This window comes from Pseudorca crassidens, chromosome X (assembly GCF_039906515.1).
Source record: "Pseudorca crassidens isolate mPseCra1 chromosome X, mPseCra1.hap1, whole genome shotgun sequence".
NCBI lineage: Eukaryota > Metazoa > Chordata > Mammalia > Artiodactyla > Delphinidae > Pseudorca > Pseudorca crassidens.
In genome coordinates, this window is record NC_090317.1 from 71,153,644 (window position 1) to 71,177,263 (window position 23,620).

General features: G+C 42.2%; 1 protein-coding gene across 4 annotated transcripts in view; it reads left to right on the forward strand.

Annotated features, from left to right (window-relative positions):
• HDAC8 (histone deacetylase 8) overlaps positions 1-18,350 on the forward strand; it is a 243,008-nt gene extending 224,658 nt beyond the window's left edge. For 2 of the 4 annotated variants that reach the window (XR_010940040.1, XM_067723756.1), the window contains one exon: positions 18,076-18,350. Coding sequence is in view for 2 of the 4 variants with exons in the window: in XM_067723756.1 (XP_067579857.1) it covers positions 18,076-18,098 (23 nt within the window). In the remaining 2 variants the exon portion in view is untranslated. Of the gene's footprint in view, positions 1-17,237; positions 17,595-18,075 lie in introns of those variants that run through there. The other 2 variants (XR_010940041.1, XM_067723757.1) reach the window with 2 other exon arrangements.
• The last annotated feature ends 5,270 nt before the right edge of the window (positions 18,351-23,620 follow it).

A 23,620-nucleotide genomic window follows, 5' to 3' on the forward strand; every position in this document is an offset into this window, starting at 1 on the left:
TGAAGGCTGCTCCCCAAAGTTCTAGTAACTTTGACGGCGGCTTTTAACAAAGGATGAAAACCCTTGGCAGGTTACTTTTGAAGACTTGAAATATCTACCTAAATCCAGGAGGTGGGAACTCCCATTATTGAAAGCCTACTGTGGGTCACCATGCTGGATTCTTTACATTTCATCCTCACTATTACCTCATGAGGTAGGAAACTGGTGCCCGCAGAGCTAATGTAACATGCCCACAGTCACGTAACAAGTAAGTGGTGACATCAGGATTTGAATCTAGGCCTGGTGCCCCTCCTCTTCTTGGCACTATTGCTCAGTCAAGTCTACTCATCATCCCTGTCCACTCTTTCCAGTCGCCCCTAGTAAACCCTTCCCACCTTGCAATGTCTCCCAAAGTGAGGTTCTGAATGAGGTCAATTTTAAGAAGTATCATTGTGTCTCCACTTTAAAGCCCAGCTAAATCAATCAATGAATATTTTTTGGAACTTCCCGTGTGCTTGGTGTCATGGGAGATATAAGAGAAGTTTAAGACATGAACCCTGCTTCTAAAAAACAGCTGAGAAGTCTAGGTGAGGAGACAAAACTAACCCCCTTAGACAGATCAGGACATAATAAGGGCTGGTGCAAGGTAGAAGAAGAAGAGAAGTGAGAAGAGAAGGAGAGTGCTTTCAGAAGGCTGGGATGTTTTGAATAGATAGAATAGGGAAGTGCTCATATGCAACGGAAACTTGGATAGGTGGGAGCCCGGGGCAGTTGGCAGGTTTCCTTGAATTTCAGGCTGAATTGTCCATATCAGATACAATAAATTGGGAGCCATTCTAGGTTCTGGAATTAGGACATGCCATGATGTAGTGATGTTTGGATGGATCATGGTGGTATTCCAAGGGTGAGCCTGCAAAGACCTGGACCAGAACAGTGGTGGTAGGCTACTCCCTATCCTATTCCTCCCGAATGGCTGAGAGCTGTTAAGAAGAGAGTATCAACAGCACTTAGAGGTATGTCATTTATAGGGGATCAAGTAGAAAGGAAGGAGTAAAGATGACTCTGAGGTTTCCAGCCTGGATACCAACTGGGATGGGGAGCCATTGAGGCTGGGGGATAGTTTTACAGAAACATATACTTGATGTGTTCTCTTTCAATACATTGAGTTTGAGGTATGATACAATATCAGTATAACTACATGGAAGAATTTGTTGCATCCAATTAAAAATAAAGTTTTAAAGATAATTTGATGACAAGAGAATAATGCTCATGGTAACAATCTTAAGTGAAAAAAGATATGAAATGATTTAATACCATATAGTCTCAATTTTGTAAATATACATAATGTGTGTGTGAGTGAGTGTGTGGATATGCATAGAAAAACACTAGAAGGAAATATACCAAAAGTGCTAACAGTAGTTATCTTTGATGGTAAGATTGAAATTATGGGTAATTTTTTACTTGTTCTGTATTCTTTTTCTGTATTTTTCAAAATTTCTAGCATGAACGTGTATTGCTTTTATAGTCAGAAAAAAAGAAATACATGTTGGAGCTTTTTAAGACAATAATCTTTTATCAGACCTTATGTCCCAGTTTTTGGTTTACAAAATCTGGTCACTGTACCTGCACATAGCTGGAAAAATAAGGGACTGGAGATGGACTATTTTACATGTTTGAGGTACTGCTTCCTTTCTTAGGTACCTCTAGTAATTCTAGGGTGCTTCCATTTGTCTTGAAAAGCATGTCATGATGTAAAGCCTCTTCAATCTAGTAGAAGGGCTGAAAATCCAGATAGCTCCCTAGGACCACCTCCCTTTCCAAAACTGTCATTCACTCCAAGGCAACTGTCTCAGTCTTTTTTCTGGGTTTTCTCTTCTGTGCCATTGATCTATGTACCTATTCCTGTCTTGATTACTGTAGTAGCTATATAATAAATCAGGTAGAGTGATTCCCCTTTCTTTTTCAAACTTGTTTTAGCTATACTAGTTTCTTTGCCTTTCCATATAACCTTTAGAATAACCTTGTCTATATCTTTAAAAAAAAAAACTTGTTGTGATTTTGTTAGGAATTGTGTTTAACCTATATATCAATTTAGAGAGAATTCCAATCCATGAACATGGTATGTCTCTCCATTTATTTAGATCTTCTTTGATTTCCTTCATTAGCATTTTGTCATTTCCAGCATACACATCCTTAACAGGTTTTATACCTAAGTTTTTCTTTTATTGATTTATTATGTTTTTCATTTTGGTTTCCATGTGTTCATTGCTAGTATATAGAAATACAATTTTTGTATATTGTTCTTGTATCTTGTGACCTTCCTGAACTCATTTATTATTTCTGGCTGTTTTCCTGTAGACTCCTTAAGATTCTCTACATAGATCACCATCTGCAAATAGAGACAGTTTTATTTCTTCCTGTCTGATCTATATGCTTTTTGTTTCCTTTTCTTGCCTTATTACACTGGATTAGACTTCCAGTGTTATGTTGAATAAGAGCAGTGAGGACAGACATCCTTGCCTTGTTCCAGAACTTAGAGGGAAAACATTGTCTTTTACCATTAAGCATGATGTTAGCTATAGGTTTTGTAGATTTTCCTTAAAAGTTGAGGCAGTACCCTGCTATATTCCTAGTTTTCTGAGAATTTATGTCATAAATGGATGCTGAATTTTATTTAATGCTGTTTTTGCATCAGTTGACACTAATACCAGTATATATGTAATTTTTCTTTTTAGCCTTTTAATATGGTAGGTTACACTGATTGATTTTCAAATACTGAACCAGCTTTGTATACCTGGGATAAACCCCACTTGTTCATGGTGTAAAAAAAAAAAAATATATATATATATATATATACATACATACATATATATACATATATTTGCTAATTCTAGGAACTGTTTGCTAATTCTAAGAATTCACTGCTAAGAATTCTATTTGCTAATATTTTGTTGAGGACTTTACATCTATATTCATAAGGGATATTAGTCTGTAGTTTTCTTTTTTGTGACACCATCATTTGCTTTCAGTATCAGGGCAATACTAGCCCTATAAAAATGAGTTCAGAAGTGTTACCTCCTCTTCTGTTTTCTGCAAGAGAGAGTATAGAATTGATGTTAATTCTCATCTTTAGTAGAATTCTCCAATGAGACCATCTGGACCTGAAGGTTTTTTTTCAGGAGGTTTTTTTTTATTTCTACTTTGATACCACTGTGGTCAGAAAACATGTTCTGTATAATTTCAAATATTTTCAATTTGTTGAGGCTTGTTTTATGACTCAGTGTATGGTCTATCTTGGCATGTGTTCTGTGAGTGCTTGAAAAGAATGTAATATATTCTGCTGTTGTTTGGTGGATTATTTGATCAATGTCACTTAGATCCTGTTGGTTGGTAGTATTGTTGAGTTATTCTATATCCTTGCTAATTTTCTGTCTAGTTGTTCTATTATCAATTTCTAAGAGAGTGATGTTGAATTCTCTAATTCTAATTGTGGATCTATCTGTTTTTCCTTATAGCTGTATCAGATTTTGCTTCAGGTACTCTAATGCTCTGTTGTTTGGTGCATGCACATTTAGGATTGCTGTATCTTCCTGGTAGATTGACCCTTTTACCATTAGGTAATGTCCTTCTTTGTCCATGGTAATTTTTTTGTTGTTCTGAGGTCTACTTTATCTAATATCAATATAGCCACTTCTCCTTTTTTTACTAATGTTTCATGGCATATATTATTCTATCCTTTTACTCTCAACCTGCTTATATTTGAAATGAGTTTCTTGTAGACAGCATGTAATTGGATCATTTTTTTAGCCACTCTGCCAATCTTTGTCTTTTAATTGGTGTATTTAGATCATTTATATTCAATGCAATTTTGATATTAGGGATTAAATCTGCCATTTTATTTTGTGTTTTCTCTTTGTTCCCTCTATTCTTTGTTTCTCTGTTTTCTTTACCTTTACTGTTGGCGACTTATACCTTTGTTCAAATTCCATTTTCATTTATCTGCAGTAATTTTGACTGTATATGTTTGTATAGGCTTTTGAGTGGTTGCTCTGGGTATATATTATACATACGTAGCATATCACAGTCTACTGGTATTGCCATTTTACCAGTTTGAGTGAAGTGTAGAAACTTTACCTACTTTTAAGTCCCCTTCCCCTCCCCCATTTGTAATCTAATTGTGTTATTATATAATCTAGTGATATTTCCTCTATATATATTCAGAACTACATCAGAGAATGTTCTAATTTTTCCTTCAATCATCAAACATAATTTAGAAAACTCAAGAGGAGAAGAAAAATCTATGATATTTACCCATATTTTTACCCTTTGCATAGTTCCTTCTTTCTTCCTTCAAGATTTCTTTTTTTTCTTAATTTTATGTATGTATTTATTTATTTTGGGCTGCATTAGGTCTTTGTTGCTGCACGCGGGCTTTCTCTAGTTGTGGCAAGTGGGGGCTACTCTTCGTTGCGGTGTGTGGGCTTCTCATTGCAGTGGCTTCTCTTGTTGCAGAGCATGGGTTCTAGGCTCATGGGCTTCAGTAGTTGTGGCTCACAGGCTCAGTAGTTGTGGCTCGCAGGCTCTAGAGCACAGGCTCAGTAGTTGCGGTGCATGCGTTTAGTTGCTCCTCAGCATGTGAGATCTTCTCGGAGCAGGGATCGAACCCGTCTCCCCTGCATTGGCAGGCAGCTTCTTAACCACTGCACCACCTGGGAAGTCCCAGTATTTCTTCTTTCATCATTTCCTTTCCGTGTCAAAAACTTCCTTTAGCTAGTCATTTAGGGTGGTCTAGTAGCAACAAATTCTCTTAGTTTGCCTTCCTCTGAGAATATTTTCATTTCCCCTTCATTCCTGAAGGACATTTTCACTGGATGTAGAATTCTGGGTTGACATTTATTTTCTTTCAGCACCTGAAAAATGCTGAACCACCTCCTTCTGGCCTCCATGGTTTTTGATGAGAAAACCACTGTCATTTGAATTATGTTTCCCTTATAGGTAAGCCTTTGTTTTTGTTTTCAGCTTTCCAGATTTTCTCTTTTACTTTAGTTTTCAGGGATTTGATTATGATAGATCTTGGTTTGGATCTTTGAGTTTAGGCAGTTTGGAATTCAGTCAGCTTCTTTTAATCAGCTTCTTTAATAGCTTCTTTAATCTATCTTTTGCCAAATTTGAGAAATCTTTAGCCATTATTTCTTCAAATACTCTTGCAGTCCCACCTTCTTTCTCCTTTCCTCTGGGACCTTGGTGACATGACTGTTAGATCTTTTATCATAGTCCCATGTGATCCCTGAGGTTCTGCTCATTTTTTTTTTACTATTTTTTGTCTTTTGTTCAAATTAGGTAATTTCTATTGTTCTATATATTCCAATTTACTGATTCTTCCTCTGCCCTCTCTGTTCTGCTGTTGAGCCCATCTGTTGAGTTTTTTTTATTTCACTTATTGAATTTTTCAGTTCTAAAATCTCCATTTAGTTTTTCTTTATTTCTTCTATTTCCTTGCTGAGACATTTTTTTTTCATTTGTTTCAAACATGTTTATAATTGCCTGTTGAAGTATTTTTATGATGCCTGCTTTAAACTACTTGTCGGATATTTCCAACATTGCTGTCATTCTATGTTGGCCTCTCTTGTTTGCCTTTTTCTCATTCAAGTTAAGAGTTTTCGGTTGTTGGTATGAGTGATTTTCTATTATATCCTGAACACTTTAGATATTTTTATGAAATCCTGCACCTTATTTAAATCTTGTTTCAGCAGGCTTCCTCTGACACCATGCTGGCAGGGAAGGGAAGCACCACCCCATTACCTCCAGGTGGGGGTAAAAGTCTAGGTTCCCCACTCAGCTGTCATTGACAGTCTGGGGGGAAGAGGGGCACTTCATTACTACTGGGCAGGGGTGGAAATTCAGGCTCCTCATTCAACCTCAAGGTACCACCCTGGCCAGGGATGGCAGTGGCACCTTGTTACTGCTCCCCATGTGGCCTCCACTGACACAGTGGTGGGTGGGCCTCCTTGCCATTGAGCAGGGATGAAAGTCGTGGTTTTTCACTCTTCCTTTTCTGACACCACCCTCATGGGGTGGAAGGGAAGCCTGGTTACCACTAGGCTGATTTTTAATTTTTATGTTTCATTCATTCAGCAAACATGTAATTGGTATTAATATGTGCTAGGCACTATTCTACATGATAGAGATGTAAAGAGGACAGGTGAAGGCCTTGCCCATCACGGAGCTTACATTCTAATGGGGGAGATAGACAGTGAGCAAATAAATAAATATTTAGTGGTTGGTTACTGATAAATTTGGAAAGAGTGCTATTTTAGATAGGATAGCCAGTAAAGGCCTCCCTGAGGATGTGACATTTGGGAATAGAGTTTAATGCAGTAAGGGGAGGAGTTTTGCAAAAATTGGGATGAAGAACATTCTAGATGAAGGGGAGAGCAGGATCAAAGCTTCTTAAGCAGGAATGAATTTGGTGTATTTCATGTATGTATGTTTTAATGTGTATTAAAAAGAAATATTGGGGCTTCCCTGGTGGCACAGTGGTTGAGAGTCTGCCTGCCGATGCAGGGGACGCGGGTTCGTGCCCCAGTCTGGGAAGATCCCACATGCCACGGAGCGGCTGGGCCCGTGAGCCATGGTCGCTGAGCCTGCGCGTCCAGAGCCTGTGCTCCGCAACGGGAGAGGCCACAACAGTGAGAGGCCCGCGTACCACAAAAAAGAAAAAAAAAAGAAATATCAATATAACTACCACATCAAACACTTTGATTTCACAGACACCTTGCTTAGGATGAATTTAAGTTTTTTTTTAACAGTGTAAGAGAGGTTTCCACATAAGTGATATGTGAACATGGTGAAATTCTTAACAGTACTGAAGTTTAGGAAACAAACCTATCCCTGAAGTGGATAAAATTATTAGCCCCATTTAACATAGGAAAGAACTTAGGGAGGTTGATTAGCTTGTACAGGGTCACACAGCAAGTAAGGGAGGGAGCTGGGATTCCACATGGGAAACTGAAGATCATACCCAAAGTTCAGAAGAAGAAATACAGAATTTTCTTTCTGCCAGGTAGAGCTGATGGTTGTTGTATGCAACAAACCAAAAACTTTTGAAGAATAGTTGGAGGCCTCTAATGTGTTTAATTAAGCTTTTTTTTCCTGTTTGTCCAAAGTTCATGCCTAAAGCAATTATATCACTTTAGTCCTCTCCAGCCTTTAGCTCTAAAATAATCAAGGGGCAAAAGGGGTGTTGGAACTTATTAGAGAAAATAAGGTAAACCACTCAGGGTTCTGGAACGACTAACTGTTGACAATTGTCTCCATCTACCCGGAGGCACTTTAACCAACTGAGATTCAGGTGCTGTCTTTAGCACTGCCGCCAAATCCAGCAGTGCTGAGGGGCAGTGTATGCCAGAGTAAGCAGGCCCAACCTCCCTGGCCTTGCTGCCAAGGGACAGCCTTTGCAAGATTCTCACCACAGAATTCCAGAGGAAACTCTGCAGACATCCCATCCCATGGACTGCTCTGCTGTACCTGGACAGGGACATCCCCAAGCTACAGTCAGGTCACCAAAGAGCTCTCAGTGTTTGAGAAAGGAAAGCATCTTTATAGGCTCCTGGTTTACCCACATCCTTCTCCCTCTTTGAAGCTCCAAGCATATTTTGGAGGGAGATTTCATAAAGATTTCTAAATTGAGTTAGAATTTCAAGTCTATTGTGACATGCAAATTAGTCCTGCTTGCCCGTTGGCAGCAATGCAGCTGAAGTGCCTAGAGACGGGCCATAAAATGAAAACATCAAAGTGATTAAATGTGCCCAAAGAGCATAATTGAGTGCATGAATAAGAGAAAATAAAACAAATTGATTTTCTCCAGTGCCAGAAAAACAGAATAATTGAGAACAAAATAATAGACTTTGAAGTAATCAAAGTGAGGAATGCACCATAGTGACATAGAAACAGCCAGTTGTGGGAGAGATTTATTATGTTTCTGTTATCATTTTTACAACTTTAATTTCATTAGCTAATAAATACAAATCAATTGGAAAATCAGTCAACCAGAGAGGAGGCGGTCCCCAGCCAAGATTTTTATTCACATCTCTAAAACAGGCTGAGGCGGTGATCCTTTATTTTCATAGGTGCACATATCCCCCATGAGCTGGAAAACAAGTTCTGGGAGGCCTCTCCGCTTTGGAGGTGATGATGTTCTGCTCTGCCGTCACTTTCCACATATAGGTTTACCGATTCAACTTTCCAAAGGATCACTTTTATACCCCGCCAAGGTTTCCAACAGACAGAATTGCATGAGTACAGCATCTTGATTTACCAAGATGACATTTTCATGGCACTAACCGGCACCTATGGTCTTGCACTGGGTCATTCTGAATTCACGTAGTGGTGGTGGTAGTGGCAGCTACGGCAGCTACAGCAGCCACAGCACCTGCCACTCTCGCAATACTGCTAAGCATCTGTGGGTCATTGCTTCTATCATCATGTTCCACCCCCACTCCGGGCGCACCACCACCACCATCACCACACACACACACACACACACACACACACACACATGACACAGAAATTTAACCAAGAAGGCCAAGCAAGAGTATGCCACCCCTTTGGTGTCCAGCCTGGCAGCCACAATGCTAGGGAGGAGCAGGGGAAGGAAGCCAGGCTGGGAGACTTCTTATGCTGGCAGTAGCGATAGAGCACTGGGGACACCAAGCTATGCTGAGACCAGGTGCTTGAATATCACAGAGCCAACATGAGACCACTGCAGAACTATTTTTATGGCTCCTCCAAGGAAGGAATCCCTCCACCCCACTCCTCGGCTGTTCACGGGTGGGCTCAGTGGTGCTTCACTGCAGGATCCACAATGATGGCTGATACAGTGGTGTTTTTTCCTTTCACGGGAGCTTGAGCTACCGTGGCAGCTGTTGGCACTTCCAGATGTTCATGACACACCCTACCTTCGGGGCTGCACAGTTAGAGGCTATGCCTTTGGCTCCAGTAAAGGTCTTCGGGACCATAGGGACTGTAAGCCAGGGTGTGCAGAACAAGTTGGCAGTGCTGGGACTGGCACTACTTGCTAGCTACATCAGGATGGCATGGTTCATAGATTGTGCCTGCCAGGCAAATTTGTCCTGGAGAATTTCTCTTCCAGGAAGCACCTAGAAGCTGAAAGGAATCTCTATGACCTTCTGTGGCATCCAAGGCCCAATCAGGATGTACTTTGAGGGGAACAGGGAATGTTAGCACTTCGCTCTTTTGTGTAAGAGAGCGAGAGTTTGTCTCCAGTGCAGGCCTAAAATCCCAGCTTCCATTTCCCACTGGTGTTTGGGTGGAGGAAAATGGAGCAAATGGCTTTCACAACTCTAAATCATTATACAGATGTAAGGCTGTATTATTCTTCCTACTGCTGCTATTCCCATTACCCTGGATTTCCCGGCCCAGAATTTTTGTCTGAAAAAGAAATGTGGAGAAAGCTCATGGACCAAAGAACCTGGAGCTGTGACTCCAAAGCGGCTAGGAGGCATCGCCCAGACCGGCAGATAGACTGCTCGAGGCTGAGCTCCACGAGCTGGCTGGCTGGCAGGCATGCAGCACACTCCTGTGATGTCACCTCTCCAGTTACTTGTGCCTATCCCTCCACATGGAGCCAGCAGATTTAGGTACAGGAGGGGAGAAAAAATGAATCATAGGCTATTTTAGAAATCGCTTCGATTCCGTTTGAGACTGCAGTAGTCCCTTGCAAGTTAAGACCAGAGCACCCGAAACATCAGGGTAACATCCTTTAAGTGCTGATATCCTATAAATGCCAGAAGCCTGGGGGGTTAATTCACAGCCTCAGGTTCTAATTCAGGCCAGAGGCAGGAAAGTGGTAATTAGTGGTTATATTTAATTGTCATTGAAAGGCTTTCTGATAACAGGGGGGATCTATATTCCAAGAAAAACAATATAGTTGACAATTTAGAGCTAAAAACTAAAGTCAGTGATCCATTTCAGCACACGCCCAAGGCTTCATAGAAATCCTTTGTTCTGCCATTGTTCCCAGGTAAAGAGTGAGACCCCGAAGCCCGGTGTGATGGGGCAGCAGCTGGGGAACTTGCTCTAGCCTTAGATCACACTAGATGGGCCTCCTCCCCATCTTAAAATTGTTCAGAGGCTCCCCATGGCCTCTAGGGTAAGACCATGGTCTTCTAGGCTCTTGATAATCTGGCCTCTGACCATCTCTGCAGCTTCATAGCACACCTCCCACCCCTGTCCCTGACCCTCATCCTGTGCTCTGGCCACAAAAACTTTGCAGGTGCCTTTATACATCCTGCTCTGTTCCTGCTGCCTGGAACATTCTCTCTCCCTTTGCCCTTCAAGATGCCACCTCCTCCGTGAAGCCTTCCATGCCCTCTCTTTGTATGCCCTCAGCACTCTGTACAGACTGGTATTATATGGGCTTGTTGCTATGGACTATGATGTGTTTGTCTCCATATATGCCTTCCTTGCTAGACTGAGCGCTCCTTGAGGGCAAGAATTGTGTCTTGTTCTCCTCTGTGGCCCCAGAACCCAGCATAGGGCCTAGCCCACTGTAGACATGGGGAGGTGGTGCCACATCCAAGATTTGCAGATACTAAAGGCTCATGGCAGCAAAGCAGCCCAAGCACCAGCCGTCCAAAAGTGATCCCTTTTATAATTTTTCCCAAAATGTGCCTCATATACCTCTGCGTGAGAGACAATTTGAGGTGACACAAAGACATTTTTCATTTAATAGTCATATTTATTTTAATGTATGTTTTAAAATCTAAGCACAACATTATTGTTGTTATCATTATTGTTATCATTACTTAGGATAAATGAGGCCAAAATAAGTATTAAAATGTTTAAAGTAAGTTGATATAAAGAAAAAGAGTTACTATGAATACAGATGTTAAGTCAATATGACAACATTCCTGAAAGGGGTACTCCTATAATGAAAGTTGGAACACTTTTCAGCAGTCCTAAATTCACATCTCTGTTCCTCTATGGTGCCACTCAGCCTCCAAGGGTTCTGGGGTCGCCCCCAACATTCCTCCAAACTGCTGTGATGCTGACAATCTTCAGAACTTATTTGCCACTTAGCCTGGTGGCATTGAGGCTCTTTTTGTAAGCATATGTCAGCTTACCTCAACCATGTTTCTAAGGGCTTTAAGAGCATGGCCAAGCTTTAAGCCTCTGTGGCCTAAATGGGATAGTGCTTTATCAGCTGCCCTGTAGCTCTAGAGATGTTCATTCCTTCAGTGAATATTGATTGATCAATTCCTGAGCGCTGTTGAGGGGGCTAACAGTAGTGATAAGCAAGACAGACACGTCCCTGCCCTCATGGAGATTGTGAGGGGAGACAGACAAGTTAGCAAATAAGCACGCAGGATATGTTCAGTGTGCTAAGGATATTGAAGAAAATAGAGCAGGATGATGCGACAGAAAATGAGTGACTGGGGGTGGCCACTTAGACTGGGTAGTCATCAGGCCCCTCAGAGGTGACTTTTGGATTGAGACCTGAGTGATGAGAAGAGTCAGGAATGACAATATCCAGGAACAGAGCATGCCAGGTGGAAGGAATAACACGTGACAAGAAGGGGGAGCCCTAAGAGGGAAAAATGATTCGTGTGTTCCAGCAACATAAAGAAGCCCCGTGTGGCCAGGACAGAGTGAGCAAAGAAGGTGGTGGCAGACAGGAGACCAGAGACGGGGTCAGGCCCTGCAGAGCTTGGTGGCTAAGTAGTTTGGATTTTATTCCAGGTGTGATTGGAAGCCATAGAGGGTTTTGAGCAAAGGAGTAACGTGGTTTGACCTAAGTTTTAACGAAATACTCAGGCTGCTACATAGAGAAAAAGGTGTAGGCAACAAGGATGAAAGCAAGGAGACCAATGTTGAGGCTATTAGAGTTGTCCATGCAAGGGGTGACAGTGGCTTGGAGTAAAGTTATAGCAGTGAAGGTTGAAGGGAAGTGGGTGGATTTGGAAAATATTGTGGAGGTAGAATTGACAGGACTTGCTAATGGATCGATAGGGAGGTTGTAAATGAAAGAGCAAATAAGAATGACCCCAGTCAATGTCATGAAGAAAATAAAAAGCAAAAGGGAACTGTTCTATATCTGTACTGTCCAATATGGTCACCACTGGCAACGTGTGGCCATTTACATTTAAGTTATTAAAATTAAATTTAAAATTCAGTTTCTCACTTGCACTAACCACATTTCAAGTGCTCAGTAGCCACAGGTAACTAGTGGCTACCATATTGGGCAGCATAGATATAGAACATTTCCATCATCCCAGAAAGTTCTATTGGACAATGCCACTCTACATTAAAAAGACAAAAGATTACAAGAATAAAAAGACAAGCCTCAGATTGGGAGAAATTCTTGCAAAACACATATCCAGTAAAGGACTGTTAGCCAAAATATACAAAGAACTCTTAAAACTCAACAATAAGAAAACAACCCAATCAAAAAAATGGGCCAGTGATCTTAACACACACCTCACCAAAGAAGCTGTACAGGTTGCAATTAAGTGTATGAAAATATGCTCACTATCATTCACTAAGGAATTGCAAATTAAAACAATGAGTTCCACTACATACGTATGAAGAGCTAAAATCAAAACACTGACACCACCAAATGTTGACAAGGATGTTGGAGCAACAGGAACTCTCATTCACTGCTGTTGGGAATGCAAAATGATACGGCCACTTTGGAAGACAGTTTGGCAGTTTCTTCCAAAACTAAACATAGTTTTAACATACAGTCCAGCAATTATGCTCCTTGCTATTTATTCAAATAAGATGAAAACTCATGTCCACACAAAAACCTGCACATGAATGTTTATAGCAGCTTTATTCATAATTGCCAAAACTTGGAAGCAACCAAGATGTCCTACAGCAGGTGAATGGATAAACAAACTATGGTACATCCAGACAATGGAATATTTTTCACTGCTAAAAAGAAATGAGCTATTAAGTAACAAGATGTAGAAGAACGTTAAATGTGTATTGCTAAGTGAAGGAAGCCAGTCTGAAAAGGCTACATGCTGTATGATTTTAACCATATGACATTCTGGAAAAGGCAAAACTATAGAGACAGTAAAAAGATCAGTGGCTGCCAAGACTTTGGGGAAAGGGAGGGAGGGATGAATAGGTGAAGAACAGGATTTTTAGGGCAGTGAAACTATTCCATATGATATTGTAATGGTGGATATGTAACATTATACACTTTTCAAAACTCATAGACCTGTATAACACCAAGAGTGAACCCTAATGTAAACTATGGACTGTACTTAATAATAATGTATAAACATTCATTCAACTGTAACAAATGTACATTCTAATGAAAGATGTTAATAATAGGGGAAATTGCCTCTGAGGGGAGGAGGGGGACAGGGGGGTATGAGAGCTCTCTGTACTTTCTGCTCAGTTTTTCTGTAAACCTAAAACTGCTCCAAAAATAAAGTCTATTAATTAGCAAAAATAAAGTCTATTAATTAGCAACAGGGACTTCCCTGGTGGTCCAGTGGGTAAGACTGCGGGCTCCCAATGCAGGGGGCCCAGGTTTGATCCCTGGTCGGGGAACTAGATCCCACAGGTATGCCGCAACTAAAGAGTTCGCATGCTGCAACTAAGAGTTCACATTATGCAACTAAGAGTCCACATTCTGCAACTAAAAGATCCCGCATGCCACAACTATAAGATCCCGCATGCTGCAACTAAGACCCGGTGCAGCCAAAATAAATAAATAAATTTAAGAAAAAATAGCAACAACAACAAAAGACTAGAGTGCTCACCAGCAGCTAGTACTGGCAAAGAATAGACACTCCATAAGTGTTGATTGAATAAGTGGATGAATAAATGAGTCAGTCAATGAATCAATAGAACCCAAGCCTCCTGGGTCCCAATTCAGTGCTCCTTCTTCTTTTTTTTTTTTTTAACATCTTTACTGGGGTATAATTGCTTTACAATGGTGTGTTAGTTTCTGCTTTATAACAAAGTGAATCAGTTATACATATACATATATCCCCATATCTCTTCCCTCTTGCGTCTTCCTCCCTCCCACCCTCCCTATCCCATCCCTCCAGGCGGTCACAAAGCACCGATCTGATCTCCCTGTGCTATGCAGCTGCTTCCCACTAGCTATCTACCTTACGTTTGGTAGTGTATATATGTCCATGCCTCTCTCTCGCTTTGTCACAGCTCACCCTTCCCCCTCCCCATATCCTCAAGTCTGTTCTCTAGTAGGTGTGTGTCTTTATTCCTGTCTTACCCCTAGGTTCTTCATGACATTTTTTTTCTTAAATTCCATATATATGTGTTAGCAAACGGTATTTGTCTTTCTCTTTCTGACTTACTTCACTCTGTATGACAGACTCTAGGTCCACCCACCTCACTACAAATAACTCAATTTCGTTTCTTTTTATGGCTGAGTAATATTCCATTGTATATATGTGCCACATCTTCTTTATCCATTCATCTGTTGATGGACACTTAGGTTGCTTCCATGTCCTGGCTATTGTAAATAGTGCTGCAATGAACATTGTTGTACATGTCTCTTTTTGAATTACGGTTTTCTCAGGGTATATGCCCAGAAGTGGGATTGCTGGGTCGTATGGTAGTTCTATTTTTTCGTTTTTTAAGGAACCTCCATACTGTTCTCCATAGTGGCTGTACCAATTTACATTCCCACCAACAGTGCAAGAGGGTTCCCTTTTCTCCACACCCTCTCCAGCATTTATTGTTTGTAGATTTTTTGATGATGGCCATTCTGACCGGTGTGAGGTGATACCTCATTGTAGACAACTACTTTAAATTTTTAAAGAATATCATGTGGCACGTCAATATGTGGAGCTAAACAAAACAATTTTGGAAGCAAGATGTGGTCACGGGCTCCCAGTTTGTGATCTCTGGGACAGCTCTGCTTTACACCCACGGCACCTCATTTCATTCTCAAGTATCTTGGTTTCAACAATAAATTATATCGTCACCCTATCTCTGATGTACAAGATATACAGGCCCACATGGAGATGGGAAAGTATGGATGGGGCACATGTAAGCTAAGGTGTTAAACTTCATTCATAGGTGGTCGGGAGCTGCTAAAGTTATTTCGGAGCAGAGGAGGCACGTGGTCACAGCTAGAATTGTGCAGGGGACAGCTCCAGAGGTGCGAGCACCAGTTAAGAGGCTGTTGCAGTGACCTGAGTGATGAGAACTGGTAATAAGGTGGAGACAGGGGAACAGAAAGGAGAGGACATATTTGGGAGACATCTTGAGGTTAGGCTTGGCAACTCATAAGATGTGAAGGGAGCTTGAACTAAGAGATGAAGAATCAAAGATTATCCAGAGATTGTGAGCTGAAAGGTTGAAAACACCCAAACCATGATCCAAAAAATTAACTTTTGCTTTGCAAGAGTTAGAAGAATGAAAAGACAGGGAATTCCCTGGTGGTCCAGTGGTTAGGACTCTGTGCTTTCACTGCCGAGGGCCCAGGTTCAGTCCCTGGTCAGGGAACTAAGATCCTGCAAACCACACGGTTTGCAGCCAAAAAAAAAAAAAAAAAAAAAAGGATGAAAAGACAAGTTATATACTGAGATAGAATATTTGCAAATCATATGTGCAACAGCAGATTTTTATCTAGAATATATAAAGAACTCTCCAAACTCAACTGTAAAAAAAATTCAATTAACAAACATGAAGAGGATATACAGACAGCAAATAAGTGCATGAAAGGACATTCAACATTATTGACCATTAAGAAAATGCAAATTGTTACCACAATAAGAGATCCTTACACACCTATCAGAATGGCTAAAATAAAACCTAGTGACACCACTAAATGCTGACAAGAATGCTGAGAAACTAGATCTTTCATACATTGCTGGTGGGAATGCAAAATGGTATGGCCACTCTGGAAAACAGTTTGTCAGTTCGTTATAAAATTAAACATGCAACTACCATAGGACCCAGCAATTGCACTCTTGGACATTTATCCCAGAGAAATGAAAACTGTGTTTACACAAAAACTTGTACGTGAATGTTCATAGCAGCTTTTTGTGTAATAGCCAAAAACTGGAAACAGCCCAGATGTCCTTCAGTGGGTGAGTGGTTAAACAAACTGTGCCATGTCCATACCATGGAACAATACTCAGCAACAAAAAGGAAGGAACTTAATGCACCCAATAACCTGGATAGATCTTTAAGGGCAGTGTGCTGAGTGAGAGAAAAAAAAATCTCAAAATGGATTATATACTGTATGATTCCATTTAGATAACATTCTTGAAATGACAAAATTATAGACCTCGGGACCAGATTAATGGTTGTCAGGCTTACAAATAGGGGGTGGAGGGGAGTTAACAAGGTAGCATTGAGATCTTTGTGGTGATGGAATATTTCTGTATCTTCTTGTGGTGGGGGTTACACGAACCTATACATGTGATAAAATTTCATAGAATATACTCTTACACACAAACACTCATACACACACACACACACACACACACACACATGAGTGCATATAAAACTGGTGAAACCTAAATATGGTCTGTGAATTATACCGGTGTCAATTTCCTGGTTTTTATATTAAATAATAATTATGTAAGATGTTGCCACTTGGAGAAACTTGGTGAAGGGTACCAAAAAAGAATGAACTACTGATACACTGAAAAATTTGCATGAACCTAAAAATTTGCATGAAACTCAAAGGCATTATGCTGCTTGAAAGAATCCAGTCTTAAAAGGTCACATACTGTTTGATTCCATTTATATGACATTCTGGGAAAGACAACACTTATAGTGATGGAGAATAGGTCAGTGGTTGCCAGGTGGTAAGAGGGGGAGGGGAGGATGTGACTGCAGGGGATTTTGGTGGGTAATGGGACCAGTCTGTTTCATGAATCTTTACGTGTGTTAAAAATCACAGAACTGCACATACCAGAAACAGTCAATTTCACTGTATGTCAATTTAAAATTAAAAATTAAATCAGATAGGGCTTCCCTGGTGGTGCAGTGGTTGAGAGTCCGCCTGCCGATGCAGGGGACACGGGTTCGTGCCCCGGTCCAGGAAGATCCCACATGCCGCGGAGCGGCTGGGCCCGTGAGCCATGGCCGCTGAGCCTGCGCGTCCGGAGCCTGTGCTCTGCAACGGGAGAGGCCGCAGCGGTGAGAGGCCCGCGTACCGCGCAAAAAAAAAAAAAAATTAAACCAGATAGGCATGTGGGTGCTGATTTGTTTTTCTTTCCTTCCTTTGTTCCATTCAGCCATTTATTCAGCCATTTATTGAGCACCTACTATGTGTGAGACACTGTGCTAGACTTTGGAGATCAACCAAGAGTAAGGCAGCCCATGTCCCTGCCCTCATAGAACATCCTTCCTGTTTTAGAGGAGAAGTGGTCAGTAGGGTTTGGAGCCCAGTATTTCTGCTTGGGGAAGTGGGACAAGGAGAAGACTGTGGAGGGACCAAGGGAGCAAACTTTTCCTTCCTAGAGCCCAGTCCTGTAGGATTTCAAGTGATTGCTTTTCCAAGATTCTTAGACCTGAGGGCTGGGGGAAATCCCCAATTCGTATTTCACAGGTACTCATGAGAGAAAATGCTAGGAGGGTTGTGCCTTGCTAAGCGGGGGTGGGGGGTGGGGGGGAAGAAAGGTTGGGGGCAGGGGAAGATCTGATACAGTTAGTGAGATGCGAACTCTGAAAAGTGTTGCTGGAATGTGTGTGTGTGTGTGTGTGTGTGTGTGTGTGTGTCTGTGTGTCTGTGTGTGTCTGTGTGTGTGGCTTAAAACAATCAGGGCTGGGTTCAGCTGAGTGGTTCTTCTGCTGGTTTTGGCTGGGTTCACCCAGCACTGCAGTCAGCCAGCTGTCAAAGGCCTCACTCACATGTCTGGTGGGTGGCTGGTGGTTGCTGGCATAACTGGGCCAGATATCTCTCACCATCCAGCAGTCTAGCCTGAGCTTGTTCATATGTTGGGGGTCTCAGGGTTCCCAAGGGCAGCAAAAGAACTAGCCCCAAAATGAAAGTGCCTTTTCTTAGCAGCTTTATTGAGGTATAATTCACATATGTTACCTGAATTTGATTTTTGTTTTCTCTCCTGTTTGTAGGGAATCTGAAGCATGTGGTCTAGTTGACAAAAAGAGATCAGGTTTCCAGAGCTGAGGAGCAGTGCCTGTAATGAAGACAGCGTGTTTATGGGAGCAGTGTGTGGAATTTGTGACTGCAGGGGAAATTTGGAGGAATTTTACTTCCTGAAAATTTCCAAGGGGCACCAAGTGGCAGCTGGCCTCCTGGGGTGAGGCAGGCAGGCACCCCAGAGGCCTCAACTAGACCTAGGGGAAGACAAAGATTTCCAACACTTAAAGTGTTTATTTTTTAAAAACACACAGATGCCGTTTTTAATCTTTGAAAATTATTTTTAAGCAAGTTGGGGAGGGGGTATTTTTATTTTCTTAAAGGAGACAGATCAGAAGCTGGAGGAAATCATGGAGATTTGATTGCCAGTTTGTGGGGCGGGGGGAGCTGACAGGCAGGGTTTGGGCCTCAGGACCATCCAGGTGGAGCCTCGGGGGGTGGGGGAGGGGGGCTGGTCAGCAGACTGGGAGGTGGGGAGAAACCCACACGTGTTGTTTTCAGGATTGCGGATCTATTTTGTTTTTTAATAAAATCTTTGAAAACCTACCTCTCTGTGCCATTGTCCTCATTGTAAAGTACCACTGACAGCACACACAGTTCTGAACATTTCCTCTCACTGAAGTATCAAGAATAACCCTGCTGCTTCCCTGTTCTGCTCTGACCCAGCCTGGGAGGCTGACTCTGAGAACTGGATCCTGCTGAGGAACTAGTGTGTCTCCACTAAGTCCTGGGGACCGTAAGCCAAGCTCTGACCTGTGCTGGGGCCTGCCCAGGGCTCACGGGAATACAGGTGCTGCAACCATGGAAAGGGTCTTGCTGGCACCCCACGGAGGAGCTGTCCCTGCCTGCGGAGCCACTCAGGGATAGGAAGAGCAGGTGGCATGTCAGAGACAAGAGGGACATCTTGGTGAATCGAAGCTACTTCCCGTCAAGTGTAGACAATCAGCACACTTGATGAAAATGGGATACAGTTGTGATGCATTGGTGTTACTATAACCTCAAAGGCGAAGGAAAGATGGCAAAATGCAGATGGGGGTGTCACGAGAGAAATGAGGAAGCAGAAGGGACAGCCAAACGTCACGATTTTGGAATTCGATTCGCCAAGTATTTATGCAGCTCCTACAGCTACTGGGACTTGGATGGGAGACAAGGACACAGCCCCATCCTGGCCATCTAGGAACTCCCAGACAAGGCAAAGTAGGAGGGAAAGAACCAGATCCCAACATGCTTCGTGCTCTGTAGCCAACATGAATCCCGAGCTGTGGGAGCACTGGGGAGATAGCAATTCGCCCGGCGGGGGCGGCATCCCAGAGCGTTTCAAAGGGGATGATATTTGAGCTGGGCCTCGTAGGGTGAGTTGTATTTCTCCAGGCTACTGAGGGGGGAAGGGCATTCGGCAGAAGAGAGTGGAAAAAGCCTTGAACGTGTCCTAGGCTGGGAATAGCCAAGCTTTTATTAAACAGCATCGGGGCGCCTGGTCGGCTAGGAATACCAGTCACTTCAAATGCCCACTATCCTAATTATACACTCTCGGCTTAAAGACAGTTTTACTTATGCCAAAATGAAGGGGGGTTTAAAAAAATAGAAGAGGGAGGAGGCGCTGAATGGGGCAGGTGGGGTGTGGGGAAGCCAAGGAAGGCAAATGAGAACTCTGAATTCCCAGCCTGCAAGGGACCACCCGCCAAGATTTGTGGTCTCAAAGGCTTGCTGGGTCCGGTATCCCAATCCTTTCTAAGGGACCCACCCCCCCAAAATCATCACCCAAATTCCTGTGAAGGGCTCAGCCCTAAGAGGCAACCACCTGGTAAAGTGGTGAATACTACTGCTCCATTTTCCTTTCAAGGGGAATGGGCCTGAACCAGAAGGAGCCCTTTCTCACCAGCACTGGCCCTCATGGCTGAGCCCCAGAGTGAGCTGTCGAACCGAGGCCAGGCCTGTTCCTGAGAGACGGCATCACCTCAGTGGCCTTCAGGATTCCTTTTCATTTGATTCTTGTTGAAAACATTAGGCTAAAGAAAAAAATCCCATAGATGGAAGTAGGAATCATTTTCCATTTTTTACAATTAAAATTGAAATACCAAACAAAGGTGGTATTCCCAAAACAAGCAAGAGAGATCAAGAGTTGCTCCGGTCGGTCTAAACTCATCAAATTGTACACAGTAAATATGTGCAGCTTTTGGTCTATCAATTACACCCTCAGTAAAGCTGTAAAAAAAAAAAAAGAAAAGAAAAGAAATACACCAAGATATTAACTGAGGTGGGCTTCTGTGGAGGAAGAAGGTATAAAGATGGTTTAATTTTGGTTCTTTCTACTTTTCAATATTTTCCCAATTTTCTCTAGTAAGCAGGGTCTAGTTTTGTAATTGGAAAAATAAATACATAAACTTTTTATTAAAAGAATTGATCTGCAGATAAAGTTACAGATCAAAGTAAATTCAAGACACCCACTGAGGAAGAGTTTGTGCTCAGGCCCTGGGACTGTTCTAACCACCCAGGAGGTTCTGAGCTGGCAAGGAAGACTGATCCGGCTAGAGGGTTCCTGATTTACAATTCACTCAGCTGGAGAGGGTCTTTTTAGATAAGGTGGCTTGAGGGCGGGGCAACTTTGTACCCAGTGTGAGCCTGCCTTCCCTTCAGGAAACAGACGCCTTTGTGCCCGCAAGGACCAGCCATCATAACCATAATAATAATGCAAAGCAAGCATTGGAATATGCCCCATTTTAAAAATCGCTTTTATTTAGAGTATGTCACTATCCACCCTGCTGGGTGGGTATTATCTTCTCTACTTTATAGATTAGCAAACTGAGGCCACAAACTGTGAAGTAACTTGCCCAGTTGTCAGTGGCAGAGCCAGGAAGCCAACCCACCTGGAACTACAAGTTCCCTTTTCCCCCTGCCCACACCGCATGCCGCTGAAATATTTTTAAACTGTGACTTTGGAGTAAACAACTTTCTTTTTGCTTCCAAAGTCCAAGCTGGACCAAGCCTCACGCTGCTCTCCGGCCCTCCCCACACAACGACAACAGTATGTAGTTGTGTGCTTCTCAGCAAGTTACTCGACCTTTCTGGATCTGTTACCTTATCCCTGTAAAGTGGGGCACATACATAAAAAGAAACGAAATTGAGTTATTTGTAGTGAGGTGGATGGACCTAGAGTCTGTCATACAGAGTGAAGTAAGTCAGAAAGAGGAAAACAAATACCGTATGCTAACACATATATATGGAATCTAAAAAAGAAAAAAAAATGGTTCTGACGAACCTAGGAGCAGGACAGGAATAAAGATGCAGACGTAGAGAATGGACTTGAGGACACGGGGAGGGGGAAGGGTAAGCTGGGACAAAGTGAGAGAGTGGCATGGACACATATACACTACCAAATGTAAAACAGATACCTAGTGGGAAGCAGCTGCATAGCACAGGGAGATCAGCTCGGTGCTTTGTGACCACCTAGAGGGGTGGGATAGGGAGGGTGGGAGGGAGACGCAAGAGGGGGGATTTGGGGATATATGTATAGAGATAGCTGATTCACTTTGTTATACAGCAGAAACTAACACACCATTGTAAATCAATTATACTCCAATAAAGATGTTTAAAAAAACAAAAACAAACAAAACCAAAAAGAATATATGTATTGGACATGCCTATATATGCATAAAACACCTTTGGAAAGATACACAAGAAACTGGGACACCTCAGTTCCCTCCAAGCAGGGGAACCGGGTGGCAGGTGGCAAGGGAGTAAGGAAGACTTGCACTGTGTTCCTTTTTGTACCTTTTGAGTTTTGAACCATGTGAATGTATTACCTGATCAAAAAAAGTAAATAAATATATTTTTTGAAAGCCAATGGAAAAATCCCAAGCCAGTTTCCCTTTGGGGAGGTGGATCTGCCTCTGTTGCCTTCAGTGTGAGTGGTCTCAGAAAGAGGGGTATATTTCCACTTCTATATTTAAAAGACTCTTTCTAAGGCAGAAAGACTTCTTTATAAGAAAATCAACTATTGTCATTCAACAAAAAAGGAAGAAGGAGGAAGAAGAGGAAGACAAGGAGGAGGAAGAGAAAGAAGAAAAGCAAACAGCCATCAGGCCGAGCAGGTTTTGACATCTCTAAGCCCCTGCACAGAAAGCTCCAGCAACTCCTCCTCACCTGCCTTTGCTAAGGACGAGTCTCCAAACCTTCTCAGTGCTGGGCCCCAAGCTGACCAGCAGCACATATGCACTTTGGCCTCAGACTGTCTGGGTCTGACTCCCCTCCCTGTCACTCACTAGCTTTGTGACATTGGCCAAGTAAGTTACTTTCTCTGAGCCTTAGCCTCCTCATCGATCAAATGGAGATAATCCCTGTACTTACTTCATGGGGTGGTTTTGAGGGATCAAAGAGATCATGAAAGAAAGCACATAGTAGTATACATATTAGCTGTCAGTATTAGACACTGTTCCTGCCCTAAATGAGAGCCCAGTCTAGGCAAGGAAGCTTCCTGACATTCTCTGGCTTCAGGAATTAGGGGAATAATATACAAATTCATGTGGCTGTGCATTGGTATGTTGTTCTGGGGCAAGGAACCATAGCTATTATCAGATTCTCAACACTCAAAGGGGTTTTCATGATTCCCCGAAAGGATGAGAGCTACAAATGTAGAGGTAAAGACAGACATGTATAGAGCCTTCGAAGATGGGGGCCTTCTAAGACCCTCACCTTTTAGAGTCTCTGCACAGGCTAGTACTTCCACCTGGAATGCTCAGATCTTCCCCAGACTGGCTCCTTCTAGCCGTGCCATCTAAAGTAGCCACCTTGCTCTCTTTATTCCAAAACACCATTTATTTTTATACCATTTATCATTATCTTATTTTTATTCCTACACACACACATACACACACACACACAACCCCTAGGAGGGGGGAATTTGGGCAGTTTAATTGTTGTATCCCAGTGCCTGGCATGGTACCTGGCACCTGTAATTCTCCATACATACCTATGGAATGGTGAAACTACACACTCAGACAAAGCAACGCCTCACGCTCTGGGTATTATGGGACACAGAGGCGGGACAGGCAGTCTAGACTGGGGGCAGACATTCCTGGCAAAGGCACATGAAATTTAGGGAAGTGACAAGCAGTTTGGTGCTGCTGGAACACAGAATATTAGAAAGTATTCAAGCAAACCAACTATAAAAAGATATTTTTCAGACAATAGGACAAATTTGGACAAGGACTAGGTGATGTTAAGAAATTATTGATAATTTTGCTAAGTATGATAACAGCATGGTAGTTATATATTTATCTAAGTCCTCAGTTGTTAAAGATGCAAAGTGAAGTATTTACAGGTGAAATAATATATCTGGGGTTTATTTTAAAATACTCCAGAGGGGGAAAGTGTATGGGGGTGGAGATAACTGAAACAAAATTTGAAAGATGTTGATCATTGTTGAAGCTCGTTTGATGGACACATGGAGGTTGAATGTACTATTCTCTCTACTTTTGTGTGCTTTTAAATTTCCATAAGAAAAAGTTGTGATATATA